The sequence below is a fragment of the Chlorocebus sabaeus genome, chromosome 10, assembly GCF_047675955.1.
Source record: "Chlorocebus sabaeus isolate Y175 chromosome 10, mChlSab1.0.hap1, whole genome shotgun sequence".
Classification (NCBI taxonomy): domain Eukaryota; kingdom Metazoa; phylum Chordata; class Mammalia; order Primates; family Cercopithecidae; genus Chlorocebus; species Chlorocebus sabaeus.
This window is the reverse complement of record NC_132913.1, coordinates 45,167,132-45,189,610: the sequence shown is the minus strand read 5'-3', so window position 1 is coordinate 45,189,610 and position 22,479 is coordinate 45,167,132. Positions and strand designations below refer to the sequence as shown.

Below are 22,479 nucleotides of genomic sequence, written 5' to 3'. Positions count from 1 at the left end.
CTACTTGGGAGGCTGAGGCAGGAGAATCGCTTGAACCCAGGAGGTGGAGGTACCAGTGAGCCAAGATTGCACCATTGCACTCCAACTTGGGCAAGACAGTGAAACTCTGTCTCAAAACAAAACAAAACAAAAAGTAAAAAAAAAAAAAAAAAAATCTAATAATCCAATTTTAAATGGGCAAAAGATTTGAAAAGACATTTCTCAAAAGAAGAGATACAAATGGCAAACAGAACTATGAAAGATGCTCAATGTCATGATCATCAGAGGAATGCAAATCAAAACTACAATGAGATGTCATCTCACCCCAGTTAAAATGGCTTAAAAGACAGGCAATAACAAATGCTGGCTAGGATGTGGAGAAAAGGGACCTATTGTACACTGTTGGTGGACTGTAAATTAGTACAGCCACTATGGAGAACAGTTTGGCCGTTCCTCAAAAAACGAAAAATAGAGTTACCATATGATTCAGCAATCCCACCACTGAGTACATACCCAAAAGAAAGGAGATGAGTGTGTCGAAGGGATATCTACACTCCTATGTTTGTTGCAGCTCTGTTAACAATAGTCAAGATTTGGAAGCACTGAAGTGTCCATCAACAAATAATGGATAAAGAAAATGTGGTTCTCATACACAATGGAGTACTATTCAGCCATAAAAAAGAATAAGACCCCTGGGCAACAACATGGATGGAACTGGAATTCATTGTGTTAAGTGATGTTATGTAAGCCAGGCACAGAAATACAAACATCACATGGTCTCATTATTTGTGGGATCTAAAAATCAAGACAATTGAACCCATTGAGATAGAGGGTAGAAGGATGGTTACCAGAGGTTGGGAAGGTTAGTGGGGGATAGGAGGAAGGTGGGATCATTAATAAGTACCAAAAAGTTAAAATGAATAAATAAAGCCTAGTATTTGATTGTACAACAGGGTGGCTACCATTAATATAATTTGATTGTGCATTTTCTATTAAGAATAGCAAAGACATGAGCACAATCTAAACGCCCATCAACGATAGACTGGATAAAGAAAATACGGTACATATACACCATGCAATACTATGCAGCCACAAAAAGAATGAGATCATGTCCTTTGCAGGGACATGGATGGAGCTGGAAGCCATTATCCTCAGCAAACTGATGCAGGAACAGAAAAACAAACACCGCAACCAAGAATTTCATATCCAGTCAAACTAAGTTTCAAAAGTGAGGGAGAAATAAAATCTTTTATAGACAAGGAAATGCTAAGAGATTTTGTTACCAGCAGGCCTGCCTTACAAGTAATCCTGAAGGAAGCACTAAACATGGAAAGGAACAGCCGGTACCAGCCACTGCAAAAACATGACAAATTGTAAAGCCCATCAATACTAGGAAGAAACTGCATCAACTAATGAGCAAAATAACCAGCTAACATCATAATGACAGGATCAAATTCACACATAACGATATTAACCTTAAATGTAAATGGACTAAATACTCCAATTAAAAGACACAGACTGGCAAATTGGATAAAGAGGCAAGACCCATCAGTGTGCTATATTCAGGAGACCCATCTCACGTGCAGAGACACACATAGTCTCAAAATAAAGGGATTGAGGAAGATCTACCAAGCAAATAGAAAACAAAAAAAAAGCAGGGGTTGCAATCCTAGTCTCTGATAAAACAGACTTTAAACCAACAAAGATCAAAAGAGACAAAGAAGGCCATTACATAATGGTAAAAGGATCAATTCAACCAGAAGAGCCAACTATCCTAAATATATATGCACCCAATACAGGGGCACCCAGATTCATAAAGCAAGTCCTGAGAGATGTAAAAAGAGACTTAGACTCCCACACAATAATAATGGGAGACTTTAACACCCCACTGTCAACATTACACACATCAACAAGACAGAAAGTTAACAAGGAAATCCAGGAATTGAACTCAGCTCTGCACCAAGCAGACCTAATATACATCTACAGAACTCTCCACCCCAAATCAACAGAATATACATTCTTCTCAGCACCACATCACACTTATTCCAAAATTTACCACATAGTTGGAAGTAAAGCACTCCTCAGAAAATGTAAAAGAACAGAAATTATAACAAACTGTCTCTCAGATGACAGGGCAATCAAACTAGAACTCAGGATCAAGAAACTCACTCAAAACTGCTCAAGTACATGGAAACTGAACAGCCTGCTCCTGAATGACTACTGGGTACATAACGAAATGAAGGCAGAAATAAAGATGTTCTTTGAAACCAATAAGAACAAAGACACAACATACCAGAATCTCTGGGACACATTTAAAGCAGTGTGCACAGGGAAATTTATAGCACTAAATGCCCACAAGAGAAAGCAGGAGAGATCTAAAATTGACACCCTAACATCACAATTAAAAGAACTAGAGAAGCAAGAGCAAACACATTCAAAAGCTAGCAGAAGGCAAGAAATAACTAAGATCAGAGCAGAACTGAAGGAGATAGAGACACAAAAAACCCTGCAAAAAATCAATGAATCCAGGAGCTGGTTTTTTGAAAAGATCAACAAAATTGATAGACCACTAGCAAGACTAATAAAGAAGAAAAGAGAGAAGAATCAAATAGACGCAATAAAAAATGATAAAGCAGATATCACCACCAATCCCACAGAAATACAAACTACCATCAGAGAATACTATAAACACCTCTACACAAATAAACTAGAAAATCTAGAAGAAATGAATAAATTCCTGGGCACATACACCCTCCCAAGACTAAACCAGGAAGAAGTTGAATCCCTGAATAGACCGATAACAGGTTCTGAAATTGAGGCAATAATTAATAGTCTACCAACCAAAAAAAGTCCAGGACCAGATGGATTCACAGCTGAATTCTACCAGAGGTACAAAGGGGAGCTGGTTCCATTCCTACTGAAATTATTCCAATCAATAGAAAAAGAGGGAATCCTCCCTAATTCATTTTATGAGGTCAACATCATCCTGATACCAAAGCCTGGCAGAGACACAACTAAAAAGGGAATTTTAGACCAACATCCCTGATGAACATCGATGCGAAAATCCTCAATAAAATTCTGCAAACCAAATCCAGCAGCACATCAAAAAGCTTATCCACCACGATCAAGTTTGCTTCATCCCTGAGATGCAAGGCTGGTTCAACATATGCAAATCAATAAATGTAATCCATCATATAAACAGAACCAAAGACAAAAACCACATGATTATCTCAATAGATGCAGAAAAGGCCTTTGACAAAATTCAACAGCCCTTCATGCTAAAACCTCTCAATAAACTAGGTATTGATGGGACGTATCTCAAAATAATAGGAGCGATTTATGATAAACCCACAGCCAATATCACACTGAATGGGCAAAAATTGGAAGCGTCCCCTTTGAAAACTGGCACAAGACAGGGATGTCCTCTCTCACCACTCCTATTCAACATAGTGTTGGAAGTTCTGGCCAGGGCAATTAGATAAGAGAAAGAAATAAAGGGTATTCAATCAGGAAAACAGGAAGTCAAATTGTCCCTGTTTGCAGATGACATGATTGTATATTTAGAAAACCCCATCATCTCAGCCCAAAATCTCCTTAAACTGATAAGCAACTTCAGCAAAATCTCAGGATACAAATTCAATGTGCAAAAATCACAAACATTCCTATACACCAGTAACAGACAAACAGAGAGCCAAATCATGAGTGAACTCCCATTCACAATTGCTTCAAATAGAATAAAACACCTAGGAATCCAACTTACCAGAGATGTGAAGGATCTCTTCAAGGAGAACTACAAACCACTGCTCAATGAAATAAAAGAGGACACAAACAAATGGAAGAACAATCCATGCTCATGGATAGGAAGAATCAATATAGTGAAAATGGCCATACTGCCCAAGGTAATTTATAGATTCAATGCCATCCCCATCAAGCTACCAATGACTTTCTTCACAGAATCAGAAAAACCTACTTTAAAGTCCATATGGAACCAAAACAAAGCCTGCATTGCCAAGACAATCCTAAGCCAAAAGAACAAAGCTGGAGGCCTCATGCCACCTGACTTGAGACTATACTACAAGGCTACAGTAACCAAAACATCATGGTACTGGTACCAAAACAGAGATATAGACCAATGGAACAGAATAGAGCCCTCAAAAATAATACCATACATCTACAACCATCTTATCTTTGACAAACCTGACAAAAACAAGAAATGGGGAAAGGATTCCCTATTTAATAAATGGTGCTGGGAAAACTGGCTAGCCATATGTAGAAAGCTGAAACTGGATCCCTTCCTTACACCTTATACAAAAATCAATTCAAGATGGATTAAAGACTTAAATGTTAGATCTAAAACCATAAAAACCATAGAAGAAAACCTAGGTAATACCATTCAGGACATAGGCATGGGCAAGGACTTCATGACTAAAACACCAAAAGCAATGGCAACAAAAGCCAAAATTGACAGACGGGATCTAATTAAACTAAACAGCTTCTGCACAGCAAAAGAAAGTACCATCAGAGTGAACAGGCAACCTACAGAATGGGAGAGAATTTTTACAATCTACCCATCTGACAAAGGGCTAATATCCAGAATCTACAAAGAACTTAAACAAATTTACAAGAAAAAATCAAACAACCCCATCAAAAAGTGGGGCGAAGGATAACAGACACTTCTCAAAAGAAGACATTTATGCAGCCAACAGACACATGAAAAAATGCTCATCATCACTCACCATCAGAGAAATGCAAAACAAAACCACAATGAGATACCATCTCACACCAGTTAGAATGGCAATCATTAAAAAGTCAGGAAACAACAGGTTCTGGAAAGGATGTGGAGAAATGGGAATGCTTTTACACTGTTGGGGGGACTGTAAACTAGTTCAATCATTGTGGAAGACAGTGTGGCAATTCCTCAAGGATCTAGAACTAGAAATACCATTTGACCCAGCCATCCCATTACTGGGCATATATCCAAAGGATTATAAATCATGCTGCTATAAAGACACATGCACACGTATGTTTATTGTGGCACTATTCACGAGAGCAAAAACTTGGAACCAACCCAAATGTTCATCAGTGATAGACTGGATGAAGAAAATGTGGCAGATATACACCATGAAATACTATGCAGCTGTAAAAAAGGATGAGTTCATGTCCTTTACAGTGGCATGGATGAAGCTGGAAACCATCATTATCAGCAAAATATCACAAAGATAGAAAACCAAACACTGCATATTCTCACTCATAAGTGGGAGTTGAACAGTGAGAACATATGGACACAGGGAGGGGAATATCACACACTGGGGCCTGCTGGGGGTTTGGGGGAGGGGGGAGGGATAGCATTAGGAGATATACCTAATGTAAATGACAAGTTAATGGGTGCAGCACACCAACATGGCACATGTATACATATGTAACAAACCTGCACATTGTGCACATGTACCCTAGAACTTAAAGTAAAATAATATAAATAAATAAATAAATAAATAAATAAATAAATAAATAATTTTTTAAAAGAAGAGTTAATTGGCCAGGCACAGTGTCTGAGGCCTGTAATCCTAGCACTTTGGGAGGCCAAGGCAGGTGTATCACTTGAGGTCAGGAGTTCAAGACCAGCCTGGCCAACATGGAGAAACCCTGTCTCTACTAAAAATACCAAAATTAGCCAGGCATGGTGGCATGCACCTGTAATCCCAGCTACTTGGGAGGCTGAGACAAGAGAATCACTTGAACCCGGGAGGTGGAGGTTGCAGTGAGCTGAGATCACACCACTATACTACAGCTTGAACAACAGAGTGAGACTCTGTCTTAAAAAAAAAAAAAAGAGTTAATTGATCCAAAATATATCAGAATTAACAACATATATGCACCAAACAATCCCAAATTCACAAGCAAAACTAGCAGAATTGAAGGAGAAAATAGTCAATTCAACAGTAGTTGGAGATTAATTAACCCACTTTCAATGGTGGATAGAATAGATAGACAGAATGTCTTCAAAAAAATAGAAGTCTTGAACAAGGTATAATCCAGTTTCCAGAGATCTAAAGAACTTCCATTTATTGATAAAAGAATATACATTCTTCTCAAGCACACGAGTAACATTTACCAAGAGAAAACCTATGTTACACCATAAAGCAAGCCTTAATAAACTGTAGAAGACTGCAATAATACAAATTATACTATGTGACCACAGTGAAATGAAATTAGAATTTAATAACATGAAAATTTGGAAATTTCACAAGTATATGAAAATTGAGCACAGTTGTAAATAACAAAGCTCAAAAAGTAAATCACAAAAGAAATTAGAAAATGCCTTGAGATAAATGAAAATAAAAACACAGTATACCAGATCTTATGAGATGCAGTAAAAACCGTGCCTAGACGGAAATGTATAATTAAATGCCTATTTTTTAAAAAAAGATAGCTCTCAAATCAAGACTAAAACTTTACCTTCAAGAGAAAAAAAAAAGCAAATCCAAAGCAATCAGAAGGAAATAAATAATATTACAGAGAAAATAAAGGAAATAGAAAATAGAAAAACCATAGAGAAAATCTGTAAAACCAAATGTTGGTTCTTTGAAAAGACCAACAAAACTTTCACTAATCTTACCAGGCAAAAAAAAAAAAAAAAAAAAAAAAAAAGACTCAGCTGGGCGCAGTGGCTCATGTCTGAAATCCCAGCACTTTGGAAGGCTGAGGCTGGTGGATTACCTGAGGTCAGAAATTCGAGACCAGCCTAGCCAACATGGTGAAACCTTGTCTCTACTAAAAATGCAAAAATTAGCCGGGTGTGTTGGCACGCACCTATAATCCTAGCTACTTGGGAGGCTGAGCCAGGAGAATCACTTGAACCCAGGAGGCAAGGTTGCAGTGAACCAAGATTGCACCACTGCACTCCAGCCTGGGTGACAGAGCAAGACTCTGTCTCAAAGAAAGAAAGGAAGGAAGGAAGGAAGAGAGAGAGAGAGAGAGAGAGAGAGAGAGAGAAGAAAAGAAAAGGAAAGAAAAACAGACTAAAATTAGTAACATCAGAAATGAAAAATGGGACATTATTAATAACCTTACAAAACAAAAAAGATTATAAGGTGTTTTTGACTGAATGTTCCCCCTCACTGTCTCTAAATCCACATGATGAAGCCCTAGCTCTCAATGTGATGATACTTAAAGAAGGGGTTAGAGTAAAGTAAATAGGGTTAGGTTAGGTCATGAGCTTGGGCCCTCATCCTGGAATTAGTGGACTTCGAAAAAGAGGGAGAGATGAGATCATGGCAGACAGGAGGCAGGACTAGATTGAAGCTCCCACTTGAATGGACAGAACAGCCTGTGGAGGCTTGCACTGTGAACTTTTGCTGCAGTATGACTGCAGAAATATATTCGGAAAGTCAAGAGAACCCATATATCTTCTGAAGGAAGTGGGTTGTTCCTGCAAGACTCCAGAGACACCCCAAATACTGTGAGTGCCCAAACTGTGGAAGTGGGAAAGGAAGATTGTTCATCCATGAACACTCATCCCCACAGGGGAACCTGAAGGTCTAGATTATGGTAGAAGATTCTGACCTTACCTGGAGCTGAGTCAATTTAGAGAGCTAAGCGAAATACAGGAGTAGAGGAAGTAGCAGGAAAATCTCTGTGGGCTTGCTGGGTCCCTTAGCAAGCCATTTCTGCCTCACCTCACAGGGGTCCTTGAGGAGAGCTACCAGAGTCACTGGGAAAAGGCCACAGGGAGAAGAAAAGCTCCAGCTGAACTTTGTAACAATTTGAACAAATTGAGAAGCCTCCTGGCCAGAACCTGGGGTAGGGTGTGAATCTGGTGTGCAGACTCCACAGGTGGGAGAGGAAGGAAAGCCCTAGTTATTTTCACAGCTGGGAGGTGGGTAGCCTGGGGCAAGTTCTCAGTCCTGCTGGCCCACTGACTGAAAACTGACTTGTTGCTGTTGGGGGTGGGGGCATGGTGGAAGTGAGATTGGCCCTTTGGGTTGGGTGGGAGCTAGGTGAGGCCTGTGACTGACAGCTTTCCCGCACTTCCCTGACAACCAGCATGACACAGCAGAGGCAGCCATAATCCTCCTGGGAACAAAACTCCATTGACCTAGGAACCTCACCCCCACCCCCAACAGGAGCCGCAACAAGACTCGCCCAAGTAGAGTCTGAGCTCAGACACACCTAGTCTTGCCCCCACCTAATGGTTGTTCCCTACCCACCCTGGTAACTGAAGACAAAGGACAAAACCTCTTGGGAGTTCTAAGGCCTCTCCCACCACCTGTTCCTCCACATACTACCACAGCTGATGCTCTCTTGAAAGCACCACCTCCCAGCAGGAGGCCAACCAATACAAAAATAGTGCAATAATCAACCGAAGCTAAGGACCCTCACAGGGTCCATTTGATACCCCTACTACTTCCACCAGAGCAGATGCCAGTATCCATGGCTGAGAAACCCACAGATTGTTCACATCATAGGACTCTGTGCAGACAACCCCCACTACTAGCCCAGAGCCTGATAGACTTGCTAGATGGCTAGAAGAGATAACAAGCACTATAGCTCAGCTCTCAGGAAGCCACATCCCTAGGAAAAGGGTGACAGTACTACAAGAAACCACCCCGTGGACAAAAGGAACTGAACAACAGTCTTGAGCCTGAGATGTTCCTGCTGACAGAAGCTACCCAAATGAGAAGGAACCAGAAAACCAACTCTTGTAATATAAAAAAGTTTTTTTAACACCCCCCAAAAATCATACTAGCTTTCCAGCAATGGATCCAAACCAAGAAAAAAAATCCCTGATCTACCTGAAAAAGAATTCAGAAGGTTAGTTATTAAGTTAATCAGGGAGGCACCAGAGAAAGGTGAAGCCCAATGTAAGGAAATCCAAAAAATGATATAAGTGCAGGGAGAAATACTCAATGAAAAAGATAGCATAAATTAAAAACAATCAAAACTTCAGGAAACAATGAACACACTATGCAAATGCAAAATGCTCTGGAAACTCTCAGCAATAGAATCGAACAAGCAGAATAAAGAACTTCAGAGCTTAAAGACAAGGTTTTCAAATTAACCCAACCCAGCAAAGACAAAGAAAAAAGAATAAGAAAATATGAACAAAGCCTCCAAGAAGTCTGGGATTAGCTGGGCATGGTGGCTCATGCCTGTAATCCCAGCACTTCGGGAGGCCGAGGTGGGAGGATCACGAGGTCAGAAGATCGAGACCATCCTGGCCAACATGGTGAAACCCCATCTCTATTAAAATTACAAAAAAATTAGCCGGTGTGGTGGTGGGCGCCTGTAATCCCAGCTACTTGGGAGGCTGAGGCAGGAGAATGGCATGAACCCAGGAGGCAGGGCTTGCAGTGAGTAGAGATTGGGTCACTGCACTCCAGCCTGGGTGACAGAGCAAGACTCTGCCTCAAAAAAAAAAAAAAAAAAAAGAAGTCTGGGATTATGTTAAACAACCAAATCTAAGAATAATCAGTGTTCCTGAGGAAGAAGGGAAATCTGAAAGTTTGGAAAGTATATTTGGGGGAAAAATCAAGGAAAACTTTTCTGATCTTGCTAGAGAACTAGACATCTAAATACAAGAAGCTCAAAGAACATCTGGGAAATTCGTCACAAAAAAGATCATTGCCTAGGCACATTATCATCAAGTTATCTGAAGTTAAGATGAAGGAAAAAATATTAAAAACTGTGAGGCAAAAACATCAGGTAACCTATAAAGGAAAATCTGTCAGATCAATAACATATTTCTCAGAGAAACTCTACAAGCTAGAAGGGATTGGGGCCCTATCTTCAGCCTTCACAAACAAACGATTATCAGTGAAGAATTCTGTACCCAGTGAAACAAAGCCTTGTAAATTAAGGAAAAATACAGTCTTTTTCAGACAAACAAATGGTGAGAGAATTCACTACTACCAAGCCAGCACTACAAGAACTGCTAAAAAGAGCTCTAAATTTTGAAACAAATCCTGGCAACACATCAAAACAGAACCTCTTTAAAGCATGAATCTCACAAGACCTACAAGACAAAAATACAATTAAAAAAAAAAAAAAACCCAAGATATACAGGAAACAAATAGCATGATGAATGAAATGATACCTCACATCTCAGTAAAACATTCAATGTAAATGCCCTAAATGCTCCACTGAAAAGATACAGAATTGCAGAATGGATAAGAATTCACCAACCAACTATCTGCTGCCTTCAAGAGACACACCTAACACAAAAGGACTCATATAAACTTAAGGAAAGGAATGGAAAAAGACATTGCATGCAAATGGATACCAAAAGTAAGCAGGGGATGCTATTCTTATATCAGACAAAACAAATGTTAAAGCAATAGCGGTTGAAAAAACAAAGAGAGTCATTATATAGTGATAAAAGGTCTTGTCCAATGGGAAAATATCACAATCCTAAATATATATGCACCTAAAACTGGAGTTCCCAAATTTGTAAAACAATTATTAATAGACATAAGAAATAAGGTAGACAGAAACACAATAATAGTGGGGGCCTTTAATACTCCACTAATAGCACTAGACAGGTCATGAAGACAGAAAGTCAACAAAAAACAATAAATTTAAACAGTACCCTGGAACAAATGGACTTAACAGATATACACAGAACATTCTACCCGACAACCACAGAATATACATTCTATTCAACAGTAAATGGAACTTTCTCCAAAAGACCATATGATAGGCCACAAAACGAGCCTCAATAAATGTAAGAAAATTGAAATTATATCAAGTACCCTCTCAGACCACAGTGGAATACAACTGGAAATCAACTCCAAAAGGAACCTTCAAAACCTTGCAAATACATGGAAATTAACCTGCTCCTGAATGATCATTGGGTCAAAAATGAAATCAAGATGAAAATTTAAAAATTCTTCTAACTGAATGACAATAGCAACAAAACCTATCAAAACCTCTGGAATACAGCAAAGGCAGTGCTAACAGGAAAGTTCATAGCCCTAAATACCTACATCAAATGCATATTGGGTGGGCTGCTAGAATACTACTGGTTAGACTATGTAGCACAGCAGTCCTCCCAGGCTTACACTACAAGGGGATTCTGAGGCAGGAACGTGGTCCTCATGGTTCCACTCACAGCACCAGGCTTGCCATTGCTGGTAGATATTTGGTTGGGACTTGGTTTGCTGTGAATTGGGATATATACTTTTTTCAGTTTATTCTCAGTTTCTGCTGCTTTTAACCATTTCTGTTGCACATATCTGTCAGTAGTTCTCCACAAGAAATAACATTCAGCGATACTAGTCAATGATTTCCAAGAGAAAAAGTTTTGGCACACGTTGTTGAAGTCTGCCATATTTTTTCCAGTGCCTTTTCAAATAAGCTAAATTAAGAGGCTGACCATTCTTCCATTTTATCTCTGCATAAAACAGCTTCTTCAAGTGGTACTGAGACACTAATTGCACTGCTCAAATCATAGCTGTATCTATACAGTGTATTGATAGCATGAAAGAATATGTAATATGCCTACATCAAAAAGGCTAGAAGAACACAAACAGATAATCTAAAGTCACACCTCAAGGAACTAGAGAAGCAAGAACAAACTAAACCCAAACCCAGCAGAAGAAAGGAAATCACCAAGATCAGAACAGAACTAAATGAAATTGAAACAAACAAAAAAATACAAAAGATAAACAAAGCAAAAAACTACTTCTTTGAAAAGATAAATAAACTTGATAGACCATTAGAAAGATTAACCAAGAAAAGAAGAGAGAAAATCCAAATAAGCACAATTAGAAATATCTGGATGTCCTGGCAGAAGTTTGCTGCAGGGGTGGAACCCTAATGGAGAATCTCTGCTAGGACAGTGTGGAAGGGAAATGTGGGCTCAGAGCCACAACACAGAGCTCCCACTGAGGCACTGCCTAGTAGAGCTGTGAGAAGAGGGCCACTGGAAGTGGCTCCTGTAAGGCTGCAAGGCAGCGTGGCCGGCGTCGGAGCAGGGGTTGTGTCCCCGCTGGGCTGCTGTCCCAGCTGGACTACCGCCATGGAACTCAGCGCCGAATACCTCCGGGAGAAGCTGCAGTGGGACCTGGAGGCGGAGCATGTGGAGGTGGAGGACACGACCCTCAACCGTTGCGCCTGTAGCTTCCGAGTCCTGGTGGTGTCGGCCAAGTTCGAGGGGAAACCGCTGCTTCAGAGACACAGGCTGGTAAACGCGTGCCTAGCAGAAGAGCTCCCGCACATCCATGCCTTTGAACAGAAAACCCTGACCCCAGAGCAGTGGGCACGTGAGCGACAGAAATGAGAGACTGGGATCTACACAGCCATTAAATTATAAATCTGGAAAAAAAAAAAGAGAAGAGGGCCACTGTCCTCCAGACCCCAGAATGGTAGATCCACCAACAGCTTACCCCATGTACCTGGAAAAGCCACGGACATCCAATGCTAGCCCATGAAAGCAGCTAGGAGGGAGACTGTACCCTGCAAAGCCACAAAGGTGGGGCTGCTCAAGGCCATAGGAGCCCACCTCTTGTATCAGCATGACCTGGATGTGAGACATGAAGTCAAAGGAGATCATTTTGTAACTTTAAGGTTTAATGATTGCCCTATTGGGTTTTGGACTTGGGTGGGGCCTTTAACTCTTGTGTTTTGGCCAATTTTTCTACCATTGGAATGAGTGTATTTGCCCAATGCCTGTACCCCCCAGTGTAACTAGAAAGTAACTAACTTGCTTTTGATTTTACAGGCTCATAGGCAGAAGTGACTTGCCTTGTCTCAGATAAAACTTTGAACTTGGACTTTTGAGTTAATGCTGGAATGAATTAAGACTTTGGAGGACTGTTGGGAAGGCATGACTGTGTTTTGAAATGTGAGAACATGGGATTTGGAAGGGGCCAGGGCATAATTCTGTGGTTTGGCTGTGTACCCACCCAAATCTCATTTTGAATTGTAGTTACCATAATCCCCATGTGTCATGGGAGGGACCCAGTTGGAGGTAATTGAATCATGGGGTGGTTGCCTCCATGCTATTCTCATGATAGTGAGTGAGTTCTCATGGATCTGATGGTTTTATATGGGGCTTTTCCCACCTTTGCTCTGCACTTATCCTTGCTGCTGCCATGTGAAGAAAGACATGTTTGTTTCCCTTTCCATCATGATTGTAAGTTTCCTTAGGCCTCCCAAGCACTGGAGAACTGTGAGTCAATTAAACCTCTTTCCTTTATAAATTGCCCAGTCTCAAGTATGCCTTTATTAGCAGTGTGAGAACGGACTAGTACAATGGTGTTATAATGAAACTCCATAATTGAGACAGCGAGGTCCATTCATATGTAGATTATTTAGGTCTAAATAAAATTCACCCAGCCTGGCTAACACAGTGAAACCCCACCTCTACCAAAAAATACAAAAATTAGCCAAGTGTGGTGGCATGTGCCTATAGTCTCAGCTCCTTGGAAGGCTGAGACATGAGAATTGCTTGAGCCTAAGAGGTGGAGGTTGCAGTGGGCCAAGATTGCACTACTGCACTCCAGCCTGGGTGACAGAGCAAGATCCTGTCATAAATAAATAAATAAATAAATAAATAAATAAATAAATTTTGCCAATTTACACTTAAACAAGGATTTTACACCATAACCAAATGAGATTTATCACAGGAATGCAAGGTTGGCTCAACATAAGGAAATCAATCATTAGGATATACCATATTAATAACCAGAAAAACCCATATGATCATCTCAATTAATGCAAAAAGTGCATTTGACAAAATGCAACATGTTATGTTTTAAAAACACACACACACACTTGGCAAATGAGGAGTAAAAGGGAACTTAACCTGATAAAGAGAATCTATGAAAACCCCAGAACTAATATCATATTTAAAGATCAAAGACTGACAATTTTACTCTTAAAATCAGAAAAAAAGACAATGGTTTTCCAGTCTGATATTACTTTATAATTATAAAGCCATGTGTGTTATAATTTAAAATATATTCTATAAAGTCTGGATGTGGTGGCACCTGCCTGTCATCCCAGCACTTTGGGAGACTGAAGTGGGAGGCTTGCTTGAGGCCAGAGTTTGAGACCAGTGTGGGCAACATAGTAAGACTCTGTCTTTACAAAAAATTACAATATTAGCTGAGTGTTGTGGCATGTACCTGTAGTCCTACCTACTTAAGAGGCTGAGGCAGGAGGATTGAGAGGATCAATTGAGCTCAGGAGTTTGAGGCTGCAGTGAGCTATGACTGCACCACTACATCCAGCCTAGGTAATAGAGTGAAATCTTGTATCTAAAAAACAACACTTCTTAAAGGATATGCATGGTATAATCCAATTTTCATTCTTTAACACGTATATATGATGCACGGAAATGAGTTTGGAAGGCTGTATACCAAGATGTTGTCAGTGGTGATTGGGATGGTGGCAGTGTTGATGATGTATATAGTTTATATTTGTTTTTTTTTTTAACAACAACTTTATTGAGATGTAACTCAGATGCCATACAGTCCACTCATATTTAAAGTATACAATCCAATGGTTTTTAGCACAATTATGCAAGCATAACCACTATCTAATTCCAGAATATTTTTATCACTCTATAAAGAAACCTTCTACTCATTAGAAGTCACTCCCCACTTCTTTCCCTTCCAGCCCCCAGCAACCACTAACCATCTTTCTGTTTGTATGAGTTTACTCATTCTGGATACATGCTATGTAAATCATATCATATAATATGTACTTTTTTGTGTGTCTGGCTTCTTTCATGTATAATAATGTTTTCAAGGTCCATCCATATTGTAGCATGTATCAGTACTTTATTCCTTTTTACAGCTAAACAATATTCCATTGTATGGATACACTACATTTTGTGTATGTTTTTATCAGTTGCTGGACATTTGTGTTGTTTCTACTTCTTGACTATTATTATTAATGGTGCTATGATCATTCATGTACAAGCTTTTATGTAGACATATATTTTCATTTATCCTGTATATATAGTAGGTATATGTTTAACATCTTAAGAAATTGCCAAGCAGTTTCCAAAATGATTGCATATTTTATATTTCTATCAGCAATATATGAAATGTATGTATGAAAGTCCTAGTTGCCCTATATCTTCTCCAATATTTGGTTTGATTAGTCTTTTAAATTTTAACCCTTCTAATGGATGTGTCATAGTATCTCATTGTGTTTTAATTTGCATTTGCCTGATGATTAATGATGTTGAGGGTCTTTTCATGGACTTATTGGCTGTTAGCGTATCTTCTTTTTTAAAGTGTCTTGCCAAGACTTTTGTTCCTGTTTAAAACTGGGTTTTCGTTTTGATACCTGTTTGTAGAAGTTTTTATATATTCTGAACACACATCTTCATGAATATTTTCTGTAGTCTGTGGCTTGCCATTTCATTTTCCAACTTTGAGTCAAGGTCTACTATTAGACTCCAAACACTGGGCAGGCTGCAAGCTTTGTCTTCTGTTCTCCACTCCACTTCCTGTGAAACCATTACAAATGCAATGTCAAGATCACCAGAGTTTAGCATATGTTCTTAAGACAAGGGCCTTAGCACATTTCTCACCTCTTAGGAGGTTCCATGTTCACTTTATTTTTAACTTCTGGGAGGCTTTACTTTCTTGGCAGTTCAGTAATGTGTTTGAAAGTTTGTTTGTTTATATTTTATATGGCAGCAGTATTACTTTGAGGGAGAGGATGATAGCTTCCCTTGCAGCTAGCACTGATCATGTGACATAGCTCTGGCCAATAAGAGAAGAGGAAGTCTGCTGGCAATGATCCTTTCCTCTTCCTTCCACTTTTCTGCTTTGAATATAGATGTGAGAACCAGAGATGAAGCACCCATCTTTAATTCATTAGGAAATAACACATTTGCTAAGAATGGCTAAATAGAAAGAAAACAGAAACCATGAACAATGACGACATCATGAGGTGTAGGACCAATCCTGGGTTGCCTAACTTCAAACTTCTTAGTGAAAAGTTATATACTCTAATTTGTCTAAACTACTGTTGGTTGGGTTTTCTGATACTTACAGTCAGATATTAAAGTTATTTTTGGAGATTTAATATTTACATAATCATTTGTCCATCTAATCAATAAGCATGTATTAAATACATACCAAGTGCCAGACATTGTTAGCAGGGTTTCTCAGTAGGGGTGGTATTATTATTAGTTAGCATTTTAAACATTTGTGAGAAAGTTTTTGTAGTGTTACAACTGGAAGCAACTAATATTTAGTGGATTGGTACTGGGAATACAATATTTCTTTTTTTATATCTTTTTTTTTCTTTTTTTGAGACAGAGTTTCGCTCTTGTTGCCCAAGATGAAGTGCAATGGCGCAATCTTGGCTCACCACAACCTCTGCCTCCCAGGTTCAAGCAATTATCCTGCCTCAGACTCTTGAGTAGCTGAGATTACAGGCATGCACCACCACGTCTGGCTAATTTTGTACTTTTAGTAGAGATAGGGTTTCTGCATGTTGGTCAGGCTGGTCCTGAACTCCCGACCTCGGGGGATCTGCCCACCTCAGCCTCCCAAAGTGCTAGGATTACAGGCACGAGCCACTGCGCCCGGCCAATACAATATTTCTTAAAATGCATAAGACTGTCCCATGCAGTAAGAATTGCCCTATATCTTGCATGCTTTTCAATGTCCACCAAAGACATATACCTAGCTGAAAAAGGTGTTTTTAATGATCTGAAATTAGAACTTAATTCATTTTGCAAATAAATACCAAGTAGTTTCTTCACATGTTTAATAGATTTAAATTTTTCAGAAATTTTTTTTAAAGAAACAAGGCCTTGCTCTATTGCTCGGGCTGGAGTGCAGTGGCATGATCATAACTCACTGCATCCTCAAACTCCTAGGTTCAAGCAGTCCTCCGACCTCAACCTCAGCCTCCTGAGTAGCTAGGACTACAGGGGGTAGTCCTACCATGTAACATGGGAGTAGTAACTACCATGCCCAGATGTTTTTTGTTTTTTTTAGAGATGGGGTTCTCCCTATGTTGCCCAGGCTGGTCTTGAACTTTGGCTTCAGGAGATCCTCCTTCCTTGGCCTCCTAAAGTGCTGGGATTACAGACACGAGCCACCATGACCAGCCTCCAGGAATATTTTGTTAGAAATACACCATAAGGTATTCAACATTTAGGAAAATCACATAATCACTAGTAATGCCGCATATGGTTTTAAAGTTTCCAGTATAACACAGCTATATCATACTACATTTATAGCTGTCTCATTTACATTTATTCTATATATTAGTGTAAGCATCTGACTATGTTATTAAGTCTAGAAGTCAAACTTAGATATTTACCTATTGAAATACATACTACTGTATTATAAACAACTTTGCTTTTATTACTCTCTTACATAATTAGGCATTATGTTGCTTTTAAAAATTATGTTCACTTGTAAGTAATATAGTCTATTTAGTTAATGACAGAATTGTAAGCAGGTCTTACAAAATATCTATAATAAGAAGGGAGTTGCATTTGGATAGAGTTAAGAATCATTGGTTTTAATAGTGATTCCTTATTTTTAAGAAATTGTTGGCCAGGCACAGTAACTCATGCCTGTAATCCCAGCAGTTTGGGAGGCCAAGATGGGCGGATCACTTGAGCCCGAGTTCAAGACCAGCCTGGACAACATGGCAAAACTCCATCTCTACTAAAGATACAAAATATTAGCCAGGCATATTGGCACACCCCTGTAGTACCCAGGAGGATGAGGTGAGAGGATCAACTGAGCCTGGGAGGTTGAGGCCACAGTGAGCTGTGATCAGGCCACTGCACTCCAGTCTGGGTGAGAGTGAGACCTTGTCTCAAAGAAAAAAAAATTGTTACATAGTATTTAATACTTTTCATTCAAGATGACAAGAAAATGCCTAAAAGCAAAGAAAATCCCTGGTTGCTTGGAAAACCTGATCCCCAGCTAGAATTCCCTGCCTATAGATTTTTAATATCTGAGTTTACACTTTATGGCTCTTTGACTCAGATTGCATTTTACTCCGCTGGGCAGCAGAAGTTCCTGCCACTCTCCCAGATCCTGGTGACTACTGGGGAGGGTTGTGAAGTCACCTCCAGTGAATCCATATGGGTCTGCAGCAATTTGATTCTTGCTTCCTCAGAGGGAAAAAATTCGACTGAGGGGCATAAGGCAGAGTGAGAGACCGAGGCAAGTTTTAAAGCAAGAGTGAAAGTTTATTTGAAGTTTTAGTACAGGAATGAAAGGAAGCAAAGTATACTTGGAAGAGGACCCAGCAGACCACTTGAGAGATCCGAGTGCCCCGTCTGACCCTTGACTTGGGGTTTTCTACATTGGCATGGTTCTGGGGTTGGCATTTCTTCTTCCTTGATTTTTCCCTTGGAGTGGGCTGTCCATATGCCTGATGGCCTGCCAGCACTTGGGAGGGGCCACATGTGCACTGTGTTTACTGAAGTTGTGTGCATGCTCACCTGAGGCATTTTTTTCCTTACCAGTTGAGCGTTCCTAGAGGAAGGTCATATACCGGTTAAACACTGCCATTTTGCCTCTTAGTGTGCATGTTTGAGCCCATTCGCCCAACTCCTGAGATTTTATCAGAAAGCTACTGATCACCAGCTTTGGGTATTTTCTGTCTATTGGGAGGTTGTCTTTTCCTGGCACCAGCTGCGACCAATTATGTTGGAGAGGCAGTTTAACAACCACCTGAACATCACCTGATGGTCACCTGACATTCCTGCAGGGAGGGCCCTCTCCTGCCCTGCTCGTGTTTGCCTAACTACCACTCTAAAAACCTAAGAACTTGGATGTATTTCTCCTAAGTTTGACACCATTCCTCTGAAGAGGAGAACACAATTAAGGAGGACTTACTGACTTACGGATGGAGAATGAGTGAAAGAAGAAATGCAACATGTCTAAGATTATGCAAAAAGCAGTGAGTGTTCAGAGGTAGGACCCAAATCTAATTTTCCAATTCCTGGAGCTAAATTAGGCTTAACCCATTAGTGTATGCTTTATATTTATTTATTTATTTTTGAGACAGAGTCTCAATCTATTGCCCAGGCTGGAGTGCAGTGCCACAATCTCGGCTCACTGCAACCTCTGCCTCCTGGGTTCAAGCAATTCTCTTGCTTCAGCCTTTTTGTATTTTGAATTTTTTTGTATTATTAGTAGAGACGGGGTTTCACCATGTTGGCCAGGTTGATTGGAACCCCTGACCTGGGGTGATCCACATGCCTCGGCCTCCCAAAGTGCTGAGATTATAAGCATGAGCCACTGTGCCCAGCCTGTTTTCTATTTTGAAAAAAAAGAAGACATGGGAATATCTGTGTGTGGTCAGAAAGACCTCTTTCCTCTTGAAGCTTAATAACTTTTAAAAAGCCGGGCGCGGTGACTCAAGCCTGTAATCCCAGCACTTTGAGAGGCCGAGACAGGCAGATCACGAGGTCGGGAGATCGAGACCATCCTGGCTAACCCGGTGAAACCCCGTCTCTACTAAAAATACAAAAAAAAAATTAGCCGGGCGAGGTGGCGGGCGCCTGTAGTCCCAGCTACTCGGGAGGCTGAGGCAGGAGAATGGCGTGAACCCGGGAGGCGGAGCTTGCAGTGAGCTGAGATCCGGCCACTGCACTCCAGCCTGGGCGACAGAACGAGACTCTGTCTCAAAAAAAAAAAAAAAAAAAAAAAAAAAACCTTTAAAAAAGTGGCTTACCACAGGCAACAAAAGGAAAAATAGATAAATGGATAAATGAGATTCCATCAAACTAAAAAGCTTCTGTATAACAGAGGAAACAATCAAAAGGGTGAAGAAACAACCTACAGAACGGGAGGAAATATTTGCAAATCATACAAAGAGGTTAATGTCCAAAATATATAAGGAACTTGTACAACTCAATAGTAAGAAAACAAATAACCCAATTTTATTTTATTTTATTTTTATTTTTTGCTGTTCCTTGCAGAGCAGAGCTAATTTTTAGGCAGTGGGCCCAGAGTCAGCCCCAATTTTAAAATGGACAAAAAGCTCGAATAAGCACTTTTCCAAAAAAGATATACAAATGTCCAACAGGTATATGAAAAAAATGCTTAATGTCACTAATCATTAGAAAAATGCAAATTAAAATCACAATGATATATCACCTCATGCCTGTTAGAATGGCTATAATAGAAAACACAAGTGTTGGTGAGGATGTGGAGAAAAGAGAACACTTGTACACTGTTGGTGGAAATGTAAATTAGTACGGCCATTATAGAAAAGAGTATGGAGGTTCCTCAAAAAAATTAAAAATAGAACTACCATGTGATCCAGCAATCCCACTTCTGGGTATATATCCAAAGGATATGAAATTAGTATCTCAGAAAGATATCAGCACGCCCATGTTTATTGCAGCATTATAAACAATAACCAAGATATAGAATCAACCTAAGTGTCCATCAATGGATGAATAAAGAAAATGTGGTATGTATACAATGGAATGCTATTCAGTCTTAAAAAAGAAAGAAATCTTGTCATGTGACAACATGGATAAACGTGGAGGACATTATGTCAAGTGAAATATGCCAGACACGGAAAGACAATCTGAAAAAGTCAAACTCACAGAAGCAGAGAGTAGAATTAGAATGGTGGTTATCAGGGGCTCATGGTTCCCAGTTGGTTGGGAAGGTCATGACATAAGACAAGGGAATTGGAGATATAGATGCTAGTCAAGAAATACAAATTTTGAGTTAAACCTCAGAAATACATTCAGGAGATCTATTGTATGTCACAGTGACTATTGTTAATAACATATTGAATATTTGAAAATAGCTAAGAGAGTTGGTTTTAAGTGTTCTCAGCACAAAAAAATAAGTGAAGTAATGCATATGTTAATTAGCTTGATTTAGCCATTCCACAATGTATGCATATATCAAAACATCATGTTGTACACCATACATATATATAATTTTTAGTCATCAATTTAAAAAAGGAAAGAAAATGTAGCTCACATTTCTCCCATTCAATCTTCTTTTTTTCTAAGTACAGTCATCCCTTGGTATCCTCAGGGGATTTGTTCCAGTACCCCCGAGGATACCAAATTCCATGGATGCTCAAGTCCCTGATATGAAGTGATGTGGTATTTGCTTATTATCTGAGCATATCCTCCTATACACTTTAAATCATCTCTAGATTATTTATAATACCAACACAACGTGAATGCTATGTGAAGCACTGTTACATTGCACTCTTTTAAACTGGTATTCCTTTTTATTATTGTCTCGTTATTTTTAATTTTTTTTCCAAATATTTTATAACTGAGACTGGTTAAATCCATGGATGGTGAACCACAGATACAACAAAGAACCAACTATAATTTGACTTATGTAAGTTCCTTCGAGCTTCACAAAAATCCCATTATTTCATTTATAAGTGAGGAGAATGAAGGGAAGAAAATTTCAAAGGTCACAGAATTATTAATTGACAAGGTAGAAGCTCAGTTTCCTGAAGTTCTAGCCAAGCTTCTTTGGTATAGTAAAGTATTTATAAAGGAGTCAATGTTCACCTTTTATTAATATTATGGGTTTAAAATGTTTTCATTATCTAATTATACTTGGTCTTCTACGATTTTGTTACCACTCCCCACTCATGCAACATCATGCTCTCTTACTGGATACCTGATGGTTTCTTCCCTCTTATACTGGGATCTTTCCATTTGGCTCTACCAGACAAGTTTCATTTAAGCAAATTATTAGAATCAGATGAGAAATTTTAAAGGCAGTGTGACACTTTTTGCCTAAGACTTGGGCAAATGTCTGAAACTCTCTATACTCCAGTTCATTTTAACTTTATATCTGATTGTTTGCTCTTTATAAATACTCACAACAGAGTTATAATATCCCAGATATTAACTAAGCCTGTAAAACTGCCTGTGATTTTAGGTGGAGGATTAAGGGGAAGAGACAGAGCTGATTTTACCGGGGATCCAACAGAGCTCTGATGATATGGACTGCTTCCTGTTTTGCCTGTGAAGATTGTCCAGAGCTAAAGTAAGAAAACATGTGGAGAATATGGAGATAAAATATGAGACAAAAGGTAGAAAATAGACAAAAGGAAAATAATATGTGTATTACACATTTTGTAATTAAGAGTGTAAAGGATTAGCTGGATGTAGTGGTGTGGGACTGTAGCCTTAGCTACTTGGCAGGCTGAGGTGGGAGAATTATTTATAAGCCCAAGAGATGGAGACTGCAGTGAACTGTGATTATGCCACTGTGCTTTAGTCTAGGCAGCAGAGTAGGACCTTGTCTCTAAATTAAATTAAAGAATATAAAGGGGAGCCAAGCACAGTGACACACATCTGTAATCTCAGCTACTTGGGAGGCTGAGGTGGGAGGACTGCTTGGAGACCAGCAGTTTGAGGTCAGCCTGGGCAACACAGTGAGACCCCATCTCTACATAAAAGAAAAAGAAAGAATGTGAAGGAGAATGCTTGGGTGGTATTGCTATGAACTACACCGTTACTATATCAAACAGTAATTTTAACTGTAAATGACAGAGATCTTA

General features: G+C 39.4%; 1 protein-coding gene across 1 annotated transcript; it reads left to right on the top strand.

The window, feature by feature from the left end:
- The first annotated feature begins 11,904 nt into the window (after positions 1–11,904).
- Positions 11,905–12,311, top strand: LOC103218290 (bolA-like protein 2). The gene has a single exon (XM_038000726.2). It carries the CDS (start codon positions 11,996–11,998, stop codon positions 12,254–12,256), a length of 261 nt encoding a protein of 86 aa, XP_037856654.2. The 5' UTR covers positions 11,905–11,995; the 3' UTR covers positions 12,257–12,311.
- Positions 12,312–22,479: the final 10,168 nt, after the last annotated feature.